This window comes from Cetorhinus maximus, unplaced genomic scaffold, assembly GCF_964194155.1.
Source record: "Cetorhinus maximus unplaced genomic scaffold, sCetMax3.hap1.1 HAP1_SCAFFOLD_985, whole genome shotgun sequence".
Taxonomy (NCBI): Eukaryota; Metazoa; Chordata; class Chondrichthyes; order Lamniformes; family Cetorhinidae; genus Cetorhinus; species Cetorhinus maximus.
Window position 1 is genome coordinate 11104 of NW_027596927.1, and position 19982 is coordinate 31085.

At 51.4% G+C, this 19982-nt stretch overlaps 1 protein-coding gene across 1 annotated transcript in view; it reads left to right on the plus strand.

Annotated features, from left to right (window-relative positions):
* The first annotated feature begins 709 nt into the window (after positions 1 to 709).
* Positions 710 to 19982, plus strand: part of nphs1 (NPHS1 adhesion molecule, nephrin) — a 79780-nt gene continuing 60507 nt past the window's right edge. The window contains exons 1-9 of the mRNA XM_078536201.1: positions 710 to 803; positions 6637 to 6831; positions 8751 to 8892; positions 11892 to 12061; positions 13453 to 13534; positions 15262 to 15365; positions 15497 to 15618; positions 17329 to 17500; positions 18201 to 18358. Of these exons, the coding sequence (XP_078392327.1) occupies positions 710 to 803; positions 6637 to 6831; positions 8751 to 8892; positions 11892 to 12061; positions 13453 to 13534; positions 15262 to 15365; positions 15497 to 15618; positions 17329 to 17500; positions 18201 to 18358 (1239 nt within the window). The remainder of the gene's footprint in view (positions 804 to 6636; positions 6832 to 8750; positions 8893 to 11891; positions 12062 to 13452; positions 13535 to 15261; positions 15366 to 15496; positions 15619 to 17328; positions 17501 to 18200; positions 18359 to 19982) is intronic.

Consider the following 19982-nt stretch of genomic DNA (forward strand, 5'->3'; position numbering starts at 1 on the left):
TTGTCTTTGTCCTGCAAAGATTCATCTTTTTAGAAACTCAGCCACAACTTCATCTGGAAATCCAGAGGCTTCCTACTTCCATTCAACTAAAGAACCAGGAGGGAGAATTGATCCAGACCGGCAACACATGCATCACAGGTTAAAGGACTGAAATTTAAGCGTGTGATTTACTTCTTGTATTTCTGTTAATAATCTAAGTGCATGCTTCATCTCTAGACTTCATCTTTACTTATAGCGTGCGTGAGGCAGTGTCTGTTTTTCATTGCGTTTACATTTTGTGGTGTTGTGTGTGAATGAATGTTGTACTTTTTCTGATTTAAAACTTACCCCAAAGCCGGCCCTGAGTCTATTACTAGAAGTCGCAACACACAAAAGGGTTCCCTCGAAACACACATCTCGTTGTGGGTAACTGAGGGGTGAGGAGAAAGGGGGAAATGTTATCCCACCACCTCTCTCCTGTACAGTCTCAGCAACGCCCTGTACAGTTTTAACAAGACTTTTTCCCGACTTTTATACCCCATCCCCGCATTGCGATAAGACTAACGTTCCATTTACCGGGACATGCACCAAGACAGCCTGATGCATCAGTATCCAAACATTTCCCAGTCTCTCACTGTTTCAGGATGATGAATCCCCAGGATATTAAAGCTGAAGGGGAACAGCTGGATCATGTGAAAACTCCCACTGAGGACAGGACAGGAATAAGGCGATGGGAGCGTGTTTGACGTCAGTTCCAGAGACTGTGCAGAGCGAGAGCAGAACGGGAGTCACTGAGGACCTGGGAAGCCAACACCGAGCAACAGGTAGGTGAGACGGAGGGAAGAGGGTAGGAAGAGAGAGAGAGAGAGAGAGGGAGGAGAAAGAAAAAGTGAGAGAGATGGAACGGGGGAGTGAGAAATGGGGAGGGGAGAGAAAGGGAGAGTGAGAGGGGGAAAAAGAGGAGGGAGAGAGAGAGAGCGAGAGAAAGGGAGCGAGAGGGAAAGAGAGAGACGGGGCCGTAGAGAGACAGAGGGAGAGAGAGCCGTGGGAAAGAGGGAGAAGAGGGACAGAGAGAGCGTGAGAAAGAATAAGAGAGAAAGGGAAAGATAGAAAGGGTAAAGAAAGGGGGAGAGAAGGAGAGGGGGAACGAGGGAGAGCAGGAGAGAGAGAGAGAGGTAGAGATACAAGGAGAGAAAGTGGAGGAGGAAGATGGAGGGATGAAAGGATGGAGGGACAGACGATGGAAAGGAGAGGGGAAAAGGACGTGCATTTCTTTAGCGCCTGTCCCCACCTCAGGACGTCCTGAAGATTCACAGTCAATCAAGGATTTTTTTTTGGGAAGTGAGGTCACTGTTGTAATGGAGGAAATACAGCAGCCAATTTGCGCACAGCAAGATCCCACAAACTGTGATGTGATAATGACCCAGATCAGCTGTTTTCAGTGATGGGCGAGGGATAAATATTGGCCCCAGGAGACCAGGGAGAACACCCCCCAACCCTCACCCCCACCCCACCTCCACTCCACCCCCACTCCACCCCCACCCCACCCCCACCCCACCTCACTCCCCCTTTTCTCTGATCTTTTAGCTCCCTGTCGGGGGGGCGGGTGATGTTTTAAGGGGTGCGGAATGAAGATGAGTTACAGAGTTCGTACATTGTGACTTGAACATATAACAGGAGCTGTGGGAATTTCCCAGCGGATACTAAAGAGTGAAGGACAGGGCGATGGAAGGGGTTTGACTGGCTGTGTGTCCATGGTGCTGAGGGTGGTATTCCCTTGGGTACTGAGGGGCAACAGCAGGGTACAGGGTATTTAGAAAGTGTCTGGGTGCCCTGAATCCCAGTGAGAGGTAGAATGTTCCGGAGAAGAGATGGGATAGTTTGGGCTCCATCAGGTCAGTGCGTAGAACAAACAAGGAGGAAACTTAATTAACTCATTATTAATGTTGGCACATAACTGACATTCTGGAAATTTCTGGGGCTGTGGGTGTTGTGGGCAGGACATGAATATACTGGCGTTTAAATTAAAACACTAATGATGTTTCACATCACTCAGAGAATCTCACACACACACACACCCTTACACACACACACCCACCCTTACACACACACACACCCTCACACACACACACACACACACCCACCCTCACACACACACACATACACCCACCCTCACACACACACACACACACACCCACCCTCACACACACACACATCCTCACACACACACACACCCACCCTCACACACACACACCCACCCTCACACACACACACACACACACACACACACCCACCCTCACACACACACACACACACCCACCCTCACACACACACACAACCACCCTCACACACACACACACACCCACCCTCACACACACACACACACCCACCCTCACACACACACACACACACAACCACCCTCACACACACACACACACCCACCCTCACACACACACACACAACCACCCTCACACACACACACACACACACACCCACCCTCACACACACACACACACACACACACACACACACACCCACCCTCACACACACACACATACCCACCCTCACACACACAACCACCCTCACACACACACACACACCCACCCTCACACACACACACACACACACACCCTCACACACACAACCACCCTCACACACACACACACACACACACCCACCCACCCTCACACACACACACACACACACACACACACCCACCCTCACACACACACACACACACACCCACCCTCACACACACACACACACACACATGCCCACCCTCACACACACACACACACACACATGCCCACCCTCACACACACACACACACACACCCACCCTCACACACACACACACACACACACACACCCTCACACACACACACACACAACCACCCTCACACACACACACACACACCCACCCTCACACACACACACACACACACACCCACCCTCACACACACACACACACACAACCACCCTCACACACACACACACACAACCACCCTCACACAAACACACACACACAACCACCCTCACACACACACACACACACACACACCACCCTCGCTCACACGCCACACTCTCACACGCCGCCCTCTCACACGCCACCCTCACACACGCCACCCTCACACACGCCACCCTCACACACGCCACCCTCACACACGCCACCCTCACACACGCCACCCTCACACACGCCACCCTCACACACGCCACCCTCACACACGCCACCCTCACACACGCCACCCTCACACACGCCACCCTCACACAGTCTCGCATTTACTTGTACAAAGTTGGAATAGGCAAGTTCTTCCCTCGCTGGTCTTGGAGCAACACCCACGGTTTCTGCTTTTCCTTCACACGCAGCCATTTTCAACCAGAGCGTTAACATCAATGATGGTGAATGGAGAGAGTGAAGAGTGAATCCTCTCGGGTTAATGAGGGTATCAGTAACGGTGAATGGAGAGAGTGAAGAGTGAATCCTCTCGGGTTAATGAGGATATCAATGATGGTGAATGGAGAGAGTGAAGAGTGAATCCTCTCGGGTTAATGAGGATATCAATGATGGTGAATGGAGAGAGTGAAGAGTGAATCCTCTCGGGTTAATGAGGATATCAGTAACGGTGAATGGAGAGAGTGAAGAGTGAATCCTCTCGGGTTAATGAGGATATCAGTGATGGTGAATGGAGAGAGTGAAGAGTGAATCCTCTCGGGTTAATGAGGATATCAGTGACGGTGAATGGAGAGAGTAAAGAGTGAATCCTCTCGGGTTAATGAGGATATCAATGACGGTGAATGGAGAGATTGAAGAGTGAATCCTCTCGGGTTAATGAGGATATCAATGATGGTGAATGGAGAGAGTGAAGAGTGAATCCTCTCGGGTTAATGAGGATATTAGTGACAGTGAATGGAGAGAGTGAAGAGTGAATCCTCTCGGGTTAATGAGGATATCAGTGACGGTGAATGGAGAGAGAGTGAAGAGTGAATCCTCTCATGTTAATGAGGATATCAGTGACGGTGAATGGAGAGAGTGAAGAGTGAATCCTCTCGGGTTAATGAGGATATCAATGACGGTGAATGGAGAGAGTGAAGAGTGAATCTCTCGGGTTAATGAGGATATCAGTGACGGTGAATGGAGAGAGTGAAGAGTGAATCCTCTCGGGTTAATGAGGATATCAATGACGGTGAATGGAGAGAGTGAAGAGTGAATCTCTCGGGTTAATGAGGATATCAGTGACGGTGAATGGAGAGAGTGAAGAGTGAATCCTCTCGGGTTAATGAGGATATCAGTGACGGTGAATGGAGAGAGTGAAGAGTGAATCCTCTCGGGTTAATGAGGGTATCAGTGACGGTGAATGGAGAGAGTGAAGAGTGAATCCTCTCGGGTTAATGAGGATATCAGTGACGGTGAATGGAGAGAGTGAAGAGTGAATCCTCTCGGGTTAATGAGGATATCAGTGACGGTGAAAGGAGAGAGTGAAGAGTGAATCCTCTCGGGTTAATGAGGATATCAGTGACGGTGAATGGAGAGAGTGAAGAGTGAATCCTCTCGGGTTAATGAGGATATCAGTGACGGTGAATGGAGAGAGTGAAGAATGAATCCTCTCGTGTTAATGAGGATATCAGTGATGGTGAATGGAGAGAGTGAAGAGTGAATCCTCTCGGGTTAATGAGGATATCAATGACGGTGAATGGAGAGAGTGAAGAGTGAATCCTCTCGGGTTAATGAGGATATCAGTGACGGTGAATGGAGAGGGTGAAGAGTGAATCCTCTCGGGTTAATGAGGATATCAATGACGGTGAATGGAGAGAGTGAAGAGTGAATCCTCTCGGGTTAATGAGGATATCAATGACGGTGAATGGAGAGAGTGAAGAGTGAATCCTCTCGGGTTAATGAGGGTATCAGTGACGGTGAATGGAGAGAGTGAAGAGTGAATCCTCTCGGGTTAATGAGGATATCAGTGACGGTGAATGGAGAGAGTGAAGAATGAATCCTCTCGTGTTAATGAGGATATCAGTGATGGTGAATGGAGAGAGTGAAGAGTGAATCCTCTCGGGTTAATGAGGATATCAATGACGGTGAATGGAGAGAGTGAAGAGTGAATCCTCTCGGGTTAATGAGGATATCAGTGACGGTGAATGGAGAGGGTGAAGAGTGAATCCTCTCGGGTTAATGAGGATATCAATGACGGTGAATGGAGAGAGTGAAGAGTGAATCCTCTCGGGTTAATGAGGATATCAATGACGGTGAATGGAGAGAGTGAAGAGTGAATCCTCTCGGGTTAATGAGGATATCAGTGACGGTGAATGGAAAGGGTGAAGAGTGAATCCTCTCGGGTTAATGAGGATATCAGTGATGGTGAATGGAGAGAGTGAAGAGTGAATCCTCTCGGGTTAATGAGGATATCAGTGACGGTGAATGGAGAGAGTGAAGAGTGAATCCTCCCAGTTTCGCTTGGGGATGTCCGCAGATTTGTAAATATCCTAGATTCACCAGGGGTCATCAGAACTCTGCTTGGACCACCCACTCGAGGTTTCTGATCCTCGTCTCCAGGTGCCGCTCTCCCACCCACCTACACATCTTTATTCACCACTTTTAGCTGAATAATAAGTTCCCTCAATGCTGTACTGGCTCCTGTCTCAGGGTATTTCTCCTTTACTCCTGTTATCACACACTCGAGGTGATCTCACCACACAAGCTGGTGATGATCACTCACCGTCAGTATTAACCTGCCCAATGGGACTGGGGCTACTCCAGGCTGGCTGCAGGGGTGGGGGTTTCACTAACACACACACGGCACCTAGGAGGTGATGGTGCTGGGGGTGTGGGGAAACAGTCGACAGACACTCAGGTGCCCTCAGCTCCTCCCACGATGCATTGGCACCTCATTTTAATTCAAATCCAATCTCTTCACAGAACAGTCCCGGTTACTGACCTTTGCACTCCGACGCACGCCTGGATTACAGGATGAACACTGCAATAAACCTCTGTACCTATTCCGCACTGTTCCTGTGCATCAGCGGTAAGTATCTGCATCCCAACCTTCACCAGCTCTGAGTGATCAGTAGCCCAGAGTGTAAACCACTCCCAGGACAGGTACAGCACAGGGTTAGATACAGAGTAAAGCTCCCTCTACACTGTCCCCATCAAACACTCCCAGGACAGGTACAGCACAGGGTTAGATACAGAGTAAAGCTCCCTCTACACCGTCCCCATCAAACACTCCCAGGACAGGTACAGCACGGGTTAGATACAGAGTAAAGCTCCCTCTACACTGTCCCCATCAAACACTCCCAGGACAGGTACAGCACGGGGTTAGATACAGAGTAAAGCTCCCTCTACACTGTCCCCATCAAACACTCCCAGGACAGGTACAGCACGGGGTTAGATACAGAGTAAAGCTCCCTCTACACTGTCCCCATCAAACACTCCCAGGACAGGTACAGCACGGGGTTAGATACAGAGTAAAGCTCTCTCTACACTGTCCCCATCAAACACTCCCAGGACAGGTACAGCACGGGGTTAGATACAGAGTAAAGCTCCCTCTACATCGTCCCCATCAAACACCCCCAGGACAGGTACAGCACGGGGTTAGATACAGAGTAAAGTTTGATGTCACATTCCCTGTTCCTGAAGAGTTTTGTTTCGGTTCCGCAGTGTCTGGGATGAGACAGGTTTTTCGGAAGCAGCCCGAGAACGGGACTTCAGTCGAGGGTGAGGGGACGATCATCGAGTGTGAGGTGGAGGCTCTCTCAGGACAGGTGCAGTGGGTGAGGGACGGATTGTTGCTGGGACCAGGCCGCACCCTTCCGGGATTTCCCCGTTATTCTGTGACCGGAAACTCATTGGCAGGTAGGGAGCGGCGAGTATTCCGACCATGAGGAAAACCCAGTGTCACTGATCACCCTCCTCCCTGCCTCACAGACAGAGCTGCCTGTTACACAGGAACAGGAGGAGGCCCATTCAGCCCCTCGAGCCTGTTACACAGGAACAGGAGGAGGCCATTCAGCCCCCTCGAGCCTGTTACACAGGAACAGGAGGAGGCCCATTCAGCCTCCTCGAGCCTGTTACACAGGAACAGGAGGAGGCCCATTCAGCCCCCTCGAGCCTGTTACACAGGAACAGGAGGAGACCCATTCAGCCCCCTCGAGCCTGTTACACAGGAACAGGAGGAGGCCCATTCAGCCCATCGAGCCTGTTACCCAGGAACAGGAGGAGGCCCATTCAGCCCATCGAGCCTGTTACCCAGGAACAGGAGGAGGCCCATTCAGCCCCTCGAGCTTGTTACACAGGAACAAGGGGAAGCCATTCAGTCCCTTTATCTGATATGATTCTGCTGAATATATGTCTTGTTATGTCCCAGGGTGAATGCTGTTCATGATTGAGGTGTGAAGTTTTGTTATCTTTATTCCTTTGTGTGATGTGGGCATATGTTAGAATGAGCAGGAGGAGGCCATTCGGCCCCTCGAGCCTGCTCCGCCATTCAATAAGATCATGGCTGACCAGTTTGTGTTTCGAGTTCCACATTCCCATCTACCCCCCGATAACCTTTGATTCTCTTGCCTAACAAGAATCTCTCTGCCTCCGCCTTAAAAATATTCAGTGTCCCCGTCCCCACCACCTTCTGAGGCAGAGAGTTCCACAGTCCCACAACCCTCGGAGAGAAAAAAACTCTCCTCATCTCTGTCCTAAAAGGGTGACCCCTAATTTTAAACCAGTGCCCCCCTAGTTCCAGACTCACCCACAAGAGGAAACGTCCTTTCCACATCCACCTTGTCAAGGCCGTTCAGGATCATGTAAACTTCAATCAAATCACCCCTCACTCTTCTAAACTCCAGTGGAAACAAGCCCAGTCTGTCCAACCTTTCCTCATAAGACAACCCACTCATTCCAGGGATCAATCTAGTAAACCTCCTCTGAACAGCCTCCAATGCATTTACATCCTTCCTTAAATAAGGAGACCAAAACTGCACACAGTATTCGAGATGCAGTCTGACCAATGCCCTGTATAACTGAAGCACAACATCCTTACTTTTATGTTCAATCCCTCTTGTATGAAAGGTTAGAATTCCATTAACCTTCTTCATTACTGCTGGACCTGCAAACTAACGTTTTGTGACTCATGTACTAGAACCCCCAGATCCCTCTGCACCTCAGAACTCTGCAGCCGGTCTCCATTTAACTAACGCTCGGCTTTTTAATCCTTCCTGTCAAAGTGAACAACTTCACATTGTCCCACATTAAACTGCATTGGCCGGATCCTTGCCCACTCGCTCAACCTGTCCATGTCCGTCACTGGCAAGCCCCCATCTCTAACTGCCCTTGAACTGAGTGCCTTACCCGGCCATCTCAGAGGGGCATTTAAGACTCAACCGCATTGCTGTGTGGGTCTGGAGTCATGTGTAGGCCAGACCGGGTAAGGACAGCAGATTTCCTTCCCTAAAGGGCATTAGTGAATCAGAGGGGTTTTTTCAAACAATCGATGATGATTTCATCGTCACCGTCACTGAGACTAGTTTTATATTCCAGATTTATTAATTAAAATTAAATCCCACCAGCTGCCAGGGTGAGATTTGAACCAGGGTCCGCTGAGCATTACCCTGGGACTCTGGATGACTAGCCCAGTGTCACTATATCACCAATACTTCATCCTAGATCAACTTGGTTGACGTGAAGACCCTCATTGCAGGAGAACTTGCGGTATTTCCAATTGGTCTGCTACATTTCAGCAGGTCATTGTTACCTAACCTCTGAACTTTGACCCTCGTCAGGGGTGTTTAACCTACAGATAGACAACGTGCAGCTGGGAGACGATGCATCCTATCAGTGTCAAGTGGGGCAGTCCGAGCTGTCTCCGGGGATTATCTCTCGGACTGCCTGGCTCGATGTCCTGAGTGAGTACCTGATCGCAGAGTGAGGGGAGTCGGCCTGACAATGACAGCAGCAGCACTGCCGGCTTTAGAACGGGCTTCAAATGTGGCTGCCTTCTAGAAAATTCCATTCCTCATCAAGCACTGATCCACCATGACATTCCAGATTTATTAGACAAGTTGAAATTCCAGGTGTTATGGTGGGACGTGAAGACATGTCCCCACAGGATTCTGGCTCATGAGTCCAGTAACGTTACCAATACGTGGGGCCCATTGAAAGAGCGAACGGGGTCTATTTAAACAGGGGCTATTTGAACCGGGAACGGGGTCTACGGGAACCGGGAATGGGGTCTATTTAAACAACAGACAGGGTCAATTTAAACAGACCCTGTTGCTGTTTAAATAAACCCTGTTTAAATTAACCCTGTTTGCTGTTTAAATAGACCCTGTTTAAATAGATAAAAACAAAAAACTACTGCGGATGCTGGAAATCCAAAACAAAAACAGAATTACCTGGAAAAACTCAGCAGGTCTGGCAGCATCGGCGGAGAAGAAAAGAGTTGACTTTTCGTGTCCACATGACCCTTCAGCAGAACTGAGTAAAATTAGGAGAGGGGTGAAATTTAAGCTGGTTTAAGGTGGGGGGCAGGGGGAGAGAGAAGTTGAGGGTGGGGTGGTTGTAGGGATAAGCAAGCAGTGATAGGTGGAGATAATCAAAAGATGTCACAGACAAAAGGAACAAAGAGGTGTTGAAGGTGGTGATATTGTCTAAGAAAAGTGCTAATTAAGAATGGATGGCAGGACACTCAAGGTACAGGTCTAGTGGGGGTGGGGTGGAAAGACTGACCGGGCATTACAGGTATAGATTTAAAAATAATGGAAATAGGTGGGAAAAGAAAAATCTATATAAATTATTGGAAAAAAACAAAAGGGAGGGGGAAGAAACGGAAAGGGGGTGGGGATGGAGGAGGGAGTTCAAGATCTAAAGATGTTGAACTCAGTATTCAGTCCAGAAGGCTGTAAAGTGCCTAGTCGGAAGATGAGGTGCTGTTCCTCCAGTTTGTGTTGAGCTTCACTGGAACAATGCAGCAGGCCAAGGACGGACATGTGGGCAAGAGAGCAGGGTCTATTTAAACAGGAAACAGGGTCTATTTAAACAGCAAACAGGGTCTATTTAAACAGGAAACAGGGTCTATTTAAACAGGAAACAGGGTCTATTTAAACAGGGTCTATTTAAACAGGAAACAGGGTCTATTTAAACAGGAAACAGGGTCTATTTAAACAGGGTCTATTTAAACAGGATCTATTTAAACAGGGTCTATTTAAACAGGAAACAGGGTCTATTTAAACAGGGTCTATTGGAACAGGGTATATTTAAACAGCAAACAGGGTCTATTGGAACAGGGTATATTTAAACAGCAAACAGGGTCTATTGGAACAGGGTCTATTGGAACAGGGTCTATTTAAACAGGGTCCATTGAAAAAGCAAACAGGGTCTATTTAAACAGGAAACAGGGTCTATTTAAACAGGGTCTATTTAAACAGGAAACAGGGTCTATTTAAACAGGGTCTACTTAAACAGGAAACAGGGTCTATTTAAACAGCAAATAGCGTCTATTTAAACAGGGTCTATTTAAACAGGAAACAGGGTCTATTTAAACAGGGTCTATTTAAACAGGAAACAGGGTCTATTCAAACAGAAAACAGGGTCTATTCAAACAGGAAACAGGGTCTATTTAAACAGGGTCTATTGGAACAGGGTATATTTAAACAGCAAACAGGGTCTATTGGAACAGGGTCTATTTAAACAGGGTCTATTGAAAAAGCAAACAGGGTCTATTTAAACAGGGTCTATTGAAAAAGCAAACAGGGTCTATTTAAACAGGAAACAGGGTCTATTTAAACAGGAAACAGGGTCTATTTAAACAGGGTCTATTTAAACAGGGTCTATTGAAAAAGCAAACAGGGTCTATTTAAACAGGAAACAGGGTCTATTTAAACAGGGTCTATTTAAACAGGAAACAGGGTCTATTTAAACAGGGTCTATTTAAACAGGAAACAGGGTCTATTTAAACAGGGTCTATTTAAACAGGGTCTATTTAAACAGGGTCTATTGAAACAGGAAACAGGGTCTATTGAAACAGGAAACAGGGTCTATTTAAACAGCAAACAGGGTCTATTCAAACAGCAAACAGGGTCTATTCAAACAGCAAACAGGGTCTATTCAAACAGCAAACAGGGTCTATTCAAACAGCAAACAGGGTCTATTCAAACAGCAAACAGGGTCTATTTAAACAGGAAACAGGGTCTATTCAAACAGCAAACAGGGTCTATTTAAACAGGAAACAGGGTCTATTCAAACAGCAAACAGGGTCTATTTAAACAGGAAACAGGGTCTATTCAAACAGCAAACAGGGTCTATTCAAACAGGGTCTATTTAAACAGGAAACAGGGTCTATTTAAACAGCAAACAGGGTCTATTTAAACAGGAAACAGGGTCTATTCAAACAGGGTCTATTTAAACAGGAAACAGGGTCTATTTAAACAGGAAACAGGGTCTATTCAAACAGGAAACAGGGTCTATTCAAACAGGGTCTATTTAAACAGGAAACAGGGTCTATTTAAACAGGAAACAGGGTCTATTCAAACAGCAAACAGGGTCTATTTAAACAGGGTCTATTTAAACAGGAAACAGGGTCTATTTAAACATGGTCTATTTAAACAGCAAACAGGGTCTATTCAAACAGGGTCTATTTAAACAGGAAACAGGGCCTATGGAAACGGCGAGCAGGGTCTGTCGGAACGGGGTCTGTCGGAACGGGGTCTATTGGAACAGGGTCTATTTAAATAGCTGATGACACAGAATCAGTTTCAATGTCAGAATCGAGATTAACAGAGTTTGAATGAACAGCATTGTGGTATCCGGGGAGGGGAGAGGTTCATGGAGGATAAATCATTTGCCCCATTCTGAGTGGGAGTAGTGGTGGGCTCAGTATATAAGTAGCTCGATAGTCAGCCACAGTATATAACCTGTCCTACTAGTTTGCTCTTAGTAAAAACTGTCTCCTATTCCGCGGCAGTTCCACCAAAGATTCCCATCATCCAGGAAGTGTTTATAGGTACAGCTCCGACCTGGGTCGCAGGAGAGGAATATTCACTGACCTGTCACGTCAAAGATTCAAAACCAGCGGCCAGCATAGTCTTCACAAAGGGTAAGTACATCAAGACTGAGAGCAGAGAGAGACAGTGAAAATCACCAAAAATACCCCCGGCCTGATCCACTCACAACCTCACCACGGTATATACCCCACACACTGACTCTCACTGGGGTAAGGGTCCCACACACACTGACTCTCACTGGGGTAAGGGTCCCACACACACTGACTCTCACTGGGGTAAGGGTCCCACACACACTGACTCTCACTGGGGTACGGGTCCCACATACACTGACTCTCACTGGGGTACGGGTCCCACACACACTGACTCTCACTGGGGTACGGGTCCCACACACACTGACTCTCACTGGGGTACGGGTCCCACACACACTGACTCTCACTGGGGTAAGGGTCCCACACACACTGACTCTCACTGGGGTACGGGTCCCACATACACTGACTCTCACTGGGGTACGGGTCCCACACACACTGACCCTCACTGGGGTACGGGTCCCACACACACTGACCCTCACTGGGGTACGGGTCCACACACACTGACTCTCACTGGGGCACGGGTCCCACGCACACTGACTCTCACTGGGGTACGGGTCCCACACACACTGACTCTCACTGGGGTACGGGTCCCACACACACTGACTATCACTGGGGTACGGGTCCCACACACACTGTCTCTCACTGGGATACGGGTCCCACACACACTGACTCTCACTGGGGTACGGGTCCCACACACACTGACTCTCACTGGGGTACGGGTCCCACACACACTGACTCTCACTGGGGTACGGGTCCCACACACACTGACTCTCACTGGGGTAAGGGTCCCACACACACTGACTCTCACTGGGGTACGGGTCCCACATACACTGACTCTCACTGGGGTACGGGTCCCACACACACTGACCCTCACTGGGGTACGGGTCCCACACACACTGACCCTCACTGGGGTACGGGTCCACACACACTGACTCTCACTGGGGCACGGGTCCCACGCACACTGACTCTCACTGGGGTACGGGTCCCACACACACTGACTCTCACTGGGGTACGGGTCCCACACACACTGACTATCACTGGGGTACGGGTCCCACACACACTGACTCTCACTGGGGTACGGGTCCCACACACACTGACTCTCACTGGGGTACGGGTCCCACACACACTGACTCTCACTGGGGTACGGGTCCCACACGCACTGACTCTCACTGGGGTACGGGTCCCACACGCACTGACTCTCACTGGGGTACGGGTCCCACACGCACTGACTCTCACTGGGGTACGGGTCCCACACACACTGACTCTCACTGGGGTACGGGTCCCACACACACTGACTCTCACTGGGGTACGGGTCCCACACACACTGACTCTCACTGGGGTGTCGATGTTCACAGTCCCGCTCTAACCTGCAACATATTTGTTTTCATGGTCAGGTGGTTTGGAACTTTCCCGATCAGAGACCACAGTGATTCCTGGTTCGAAACCAAAACTATTCAGCACCGTGTCAGTCATCAGGTCAGTGCAGATCCCGCCTGAAAACTGTCCCCATCAAACACTCCCAGGACAGGTACAGCACGGGGTTAGATACAGAGTAAAGCTCCATCTACACCGTCCCCATCAAACACTCCCAGGACAGGTACAGCACAGGGTTAGATACAGAGTAAAGCTCCATCTACACCGTCCCCATCAAACACTCCCAGGACAGGTACAGCACAGGGTTAGATACAGAGTAAAGCTCCCTCTACACTGTCCCTATCAAACACTCCCAGGACAGGTACAGCACGGGGTTAGATACAGAGTAAAGCTCCCTCTACACTGTCCCCATCAAACACTCCCAGGACAGGTACAGCACAGGGTTAGATACAGAGTAAAGCTCCATCTACACCGTCCCCATCAAACACTCCCAGGACAGGTACAGCACAGGGTTAGATACAGAGTAAAGCTCCCTCTACACTGTCCCTATCAAACACTCCCAGGACAGGTACAGCACGGGGTTAGATACAGAGTAAAGCTCCCTCTACACTGTCCCCATCAAACACTCCCAGGACAGGTACAGCACGGGGTTAGATACAGAGTAAATCTCCCTCTACACTGTCCCCATCAAACACTCCCAGGACAGGTACAGCACGGGGTTAGATACAGAGTAAAGCTCCCTCTACACTGTCCCCATCAAACACTCCCAGGACAGGTACAGCACGGGGTTAGATACTGATTTCAGTTTGGGGGTGATGTTTTGCGGGTGATGTTTTGGGGGGGTGATGTTTTGGGGGGGGTGATGTTTTGGGGGTGATGTTTTGAGGTTGATGTTTTGGGGGTGATGTTTTGGGGGTGATGTTTTGGGGGGGGGTGATGTTTTGCAGGGTGATGTTTTGGGGGTGATGTTTTGGGGGTGATGTTTCGTGGGTGATGTTTTGGGGGGTGATGTTTTGGGGGTGATGTTTTGGGGGTGTGATGTTTTGGAGGGGGTGATGTTTTGGGTGTGATGTTTTTGGGGGGTGATGTTTTGGGGGTGATGTTTTGGGTGTGATGTTTTTGGGGGGTGATGTTTTGGGGGGGTGATGTTTTGGGGGTGATGTTTTGGGGGGGTGATGTTTTGGGGGGGGTGATGTTTTGGGGGGTGATGTTTTGGGGGGTGATGTTTTGGGTGTGATGTTTTTGGGGGGTGATGTTTTGGGGGGTGATGTTTTGGGGGTGATGTTTTGGGTGTGATGTTTTTGGGGGGTGATGTTTTGGGGGGGATGTTTTGGGGGGTGATGTTTTGGGGGGTGATGTTTTGGGGGGTGATGGGGGGTGATGTTTTGGGGGGGTGATGTTTTGGGGGTGATGTTTTGGGGGGTGATGTTTTGGGTGTGATGTTTTGGGGGTGATGTTTTGGGGGTGATGTTTTGGGGGGTGATGTTTTGGGGGGTGATGTTTTGGGGGGGTGATGTTTTGGGTGTGATGTTTTGGGGGTGATGTTTTGGGGGTGATGTTTTGGGGGTGATGTTTTGGGGGGTGATGTTTTGGGGGTGATGTTCTGGGGGTGATGTTTTGGGGGTGATGTTTTGGGGGTGATGTTTTGGGGGTGATGTTCTGGGGGTGATGTTTTGGGGGTGATGTTCTGGGGGTGATGTTTTCGGGGTGATGTTTTGGGGGGTGATGTTTTGGGGGTGATGTTTTGGGGGTGATGTTTTGGGGGGTGATGTTCTGGGGCTGATGTTTTGGACGTTGACTGCCTTGTTTTGGATTGTGTGCCTGTTCAGGGTGACTCCAGGGAGCTCGGACCATGGGAAGGATCTCATTTGTGCAGCCTGGAACCCTGCTCTCTCTCAGCCACGTACCACTGCCTTCAGGATGAACATTTTGTGTAAGTTTGGACGGTTCCCTGACAGCCCCTCACTGCAGGAGAGCTGGCTACTCAGGCCCATCAGCAGGAAAGCTGCATTTTGGTAGCGCCTTTGTCGATGACTGACCCTGGCCTCATCACTTTGATTTCAGACCCACCAGAGATGCCCAAGATCGAAGGTTTGAGTCAGAGTCAGGTCAAAGCCGGAGTCGCTCTTCAATTGGTTTGTACCTCAACTGGAGGAAACCCATTGGCTATGCTGCAGTGGCTCAAGGTGAGATCCACAGCCAATCACAGGGCAAGTCCACAGCCAATCACTCACAGGGCAGGTCCACAGCCAATCACAAGGCAGGTCCACAGCCAATCACAGGGCAGGTCCACAGCCAATCACAGGGCAGGTCCACAGCCAATCACAGGGCAGGTCCACAGCCAATCACAGGGCAGGTCAGTGGGATGTCTTTGGGGGGTAAATGAAGTCGAGGATCTTGGGAGAAATCTAGACTTTTAAAAACTCATCAGCTAGAAGGTTGACATAATTAAAATACTCAATCTGAAAATGGCACCTCCGACAGTGCAGCACTCCCTCAGTACTGACCCTCCGACAGTGCAGCACTCCCTCAGTACTGACCCTCCGACAGTGCGGCACTCCCTCAGTACTGACCCTCCGACAGTGCAGCACTCCCTCAGTACTGACCCTCCGACAGTGCGGCACTCCCTCAGTACTGACCCTCCGACAGTGCAGCACTCCCTCAGTACTGACCCTCCGACAGTGCGGCACTCCCTCAGTACTGACCCTCCGACAGTGCAGCACTCCCTCAGTACTGACCCTCCGACAGTGCGGCACTCCCGCAGTACTGACCCTCCGACAGTGCGGCACTCCCTCAGTACTGACCCTCCGACAGTGCGGCACTCCCTCAGTACTGACCCTCCCACAGTGCGGCACTCCCTCAGTACTGACCCTCCGACAGTGCAGCACTCCCTCAGTACTGACCCTCTGACAGTGCGGCACTCCCTCAGTACTGACCCTCTGACAGTGCGGCACTCCCTCAGCACTGACCCTCCGACAGTGCAGCACTCCCTCAGTACTGACCCTCCGACAGTGCGGCGCTCCCTCGGTACTGACCCTCCGACAGTGCGGCGCTCCCTCGGTACTGACCCTCCGACAGTGCGGCGCTCCCTCAGTACTGACCCTCCGACAGTGCGGCACTCCCTCAGTACTGATCCTCCGACAGTGCGGCGCTCCCTCAGTACTGACCCTCCGACAGTGCGGCACTGCCTCAGTACTACCCTCCGACAGTGCGGCACTCCCTCAGTACTGAGCCTCCGACAGTGCGGCACTCCCTCAGTACTGACCCTCCGACAGTGCGGCACTCCCTCAGCACTGACCCTCCGACAGTGCGGCACTCCCTCAGCACTGACCCTCCGACAGTGCGGCACACCCTCAGTACTGACCCTCCGACAGTGCGGCGCTCCCTCAGTACTGACCCTCCGACAGTGCGGCACTCCCTCAGTACTGACCCTTAGACAGTGCGGCGCTCCCTCAGTACTGACCCTCAGACAGTGCGGTACTCCCTCAGTACTGACCCTCCGACAGTGCGGCACACCCTCAGTACTGACCCTCCGACAGTGCGGCGCTCCCTCAGTACTGACCCTCCGACAGTGCGGCGCTCCCTCAGTACTGACCCTCCGACAGTGCGGCACTCCCTCAGTACTGACCCTCAGACAGTGCGGCGCTCCCTCAGTACTGACCCTCCGACAGTGCAGCACTCCCTCAGTACTGACCCTCCGACAGTGCAGCACTCCCTCAGCACTGACCCAGCCAGTGCTCTGGGGAGTGTTTGCCCGGTGATGTCTCCAAGTCCTTGGTCGTGTGATGAGCCCCCATGGTTGGAGCTGCAGTGTTGTGTTGTGAGTGATGTGATTGACTTCGCACTGTTGACATTACCCTGTACTTTCACATTCTCTCTTCTCTCTGCTCCTCGAGGGTGATGTGGTGCTATCCAAGAATTGGGAGACTGATGAAGCAACAAGGTCATCTCGCAGTTTGCTCACATATATGACTAAGCCTCAGGACGATGGGATGAAACTGATGTGTGAGGCACTGAATCAGGTCACAGCGAATCCACTGAGGGCTGTCATCATCCTGCATGTTGTCTGTGAGTCTGAACATAGTGTCTCTACATCACATCACACGCTGACTCTCACTGGGGTCCGGGTCCCACACACACACACCGACTCTCACTGGGGTACGGGTCCCACACACACTGACTCTCACTGTGGTACGGGTCCCACACACACTGACTCTCACTGGGGTACGGGTCCCACACATACTGACTCTCACTGGGGTACGGGTCCCACACACACTGACTCTCACTGGGGTACGGGTCCCACACACACTGACTCTCAGTGGGGTACGGGTCCCACACACACTGACTCTCACTGGGGTACGGGTCCCACACACACTGACTCTCACTGGTGTACGGGACCCAAACACACTGACTCTCACTGGAGTGCGGGTCCCACACACACTGACTCTCACTGGGGTACGGGTCCCACACACACTGACTCTCACTGGTGTACGGGACCCAAACACACTGACTCTCACTGGAGTGCGGGTCCCACACACACTGACTCTCACTGGGGTACGGGTCCCACACACACTGACTCTCACTGGGGTACGGGTCCCACACACACCGACTCTCACTGGGGTACGGGTCCCACACACACTGACTCTCACTGGGTTACGGGTCCCACACACACTGACTCTCACTGGGGTACGGGTCCCACACACACTTACTCTCCCGGGGGTACAGCGTGTGTTGCTTTGTCTCTGACCCTCCTCCTGCTGTTTTTCAGATGCTCCAACACGTGTGACGATTTTTGGAAAGTCCCGAGCAGCTGAAGGTGAAGTGATTTCCCTGTCGTGTAGCACAAGTTCCAGCAACCCACCAGCACACATCCGATGGTGGGCAGCAGGCAAGGAGCTCAACGTTACTGAGGTGACCTACAGCCGGGTAAGTGTGACCGCGACAGGCGAACCTCGGTGGGAGTGTCAGTGTGCAGTGAGTGTGAGCTCTGGGTGACTCCCGTTAGCGATGCTGCCTGGGTATAGCCTGCACGTGACTCCTGGCCCAGGCTGCCCGTGACACTGAGTGACCACAGGCGCATTGGGCAAGCCCTTCCAGCCTGGGCCGTGTCCTGAGACCGAGATACTGACATCCTGGGTGGTCGTGCTGCTACCCCGTGTCATACTGATCGGTCACATGTGAAACGTGGCAGCCAATTTGTGCACAGCAAGATCCCACAAACAGCGAGCGAGGGGATTATGACCCAGATCGTCTGTACTTTTAGTGATGTTGGTTGAGGGATAAATATCGGCCCCAGGGACACCGGGGAGAACTTCCCCCCCCTGCTCTTCTTCCAAATAGTGGCCGTGGGATCTTTCACACCCGCCCGAGAGGGCAGACGGGGACCTCGGTTTAATGTCTCATCTGAAAGACAGTGCGGCACTCCCTCAGTACTGACCCTCCGACAGTGCGGCACTCCCTCAGTACTGACCCTCCGACAGTGCGGCACTCCCTCAGTACTGACCCTCCGACAGTGCGGCACTCCCTCAGTACTGACCCTCCGACAGTGCGGCACTCCCTCAGCACTGACCCTCCGACAGTGCGGCATTCCCTCAGTACTGACCCTCCGACAGTGCGGCACTCCCTCAGTACTGACCCTCCGACAGTGCGGCACTCCCTCAGTACTGACCCTCCGACAGTGCGGCACTCCCTCAGTACTGACCCTCCGACAGTGCGGCATTCCCTCAGCACTGACCCTCCGACGGTGCGGCACTCCCTCAGCACTGACCCTCCGGCAGTGCGGCACTCCCTCAGTACTGACCCTCCGACAGTGCGGCACTCCCTCAGCACTGACCCTCCGGCAGTGCGGCACTCCCTCAGTACTGACCCTCCGACAGTGCGGCACTCCCTCAGTACTGACCCTCCGACAGTGCGGCACTCCCTCAGTACTGACCCTCCGACAGTGCGGCACTCCCTCAGTACTGACCCTCCGACAGTGCGGCACTCCCTCAGTACTGACCCTCCGACAGTGCGGCACTCCCTCAGTACTGACCCTCCGACAGTGCGGCACTCCCTCAGTACTGACCCTCCGACAGTGCGGCACTCCCTCAGTGCTGACCCTCCGACAGTGCGGCACTCCCTCAGTACTGACCCTCCGACAGTGCGGCACTCCCTCAGTACTGACCCTCCGACAGTGCGGCACTCCCTCAGTACTGACCCTCCGACAGTGCGGCACTCCCTCAGTACTGACCCTCCGACAGTGCGGCACTCCCTCAGTACTGACCCTCCGACAGTGCGGCACTCCCTCAGTACTGACCCTCCGACAGTGCGGCACTCCCTCAGTACTGACCCTCCGACAGTGCGGTACTCCCTCAGTACTGACCCTACGACAGTGCGGCACTCCCTCAGTACTGACCCTCCGACAGTGCAGTGCTCCCTCAGTACTGACCCTCCGACAGTGCAGCACTCCCTCAGTACTGACCCTCTGACAGTGCAGCACTCCCTCAGTACGAGTTTAAATGTATTTGTTTTTGTAATTTCTTTGACTGAGTAAACGTGAAGTTAATGCTAG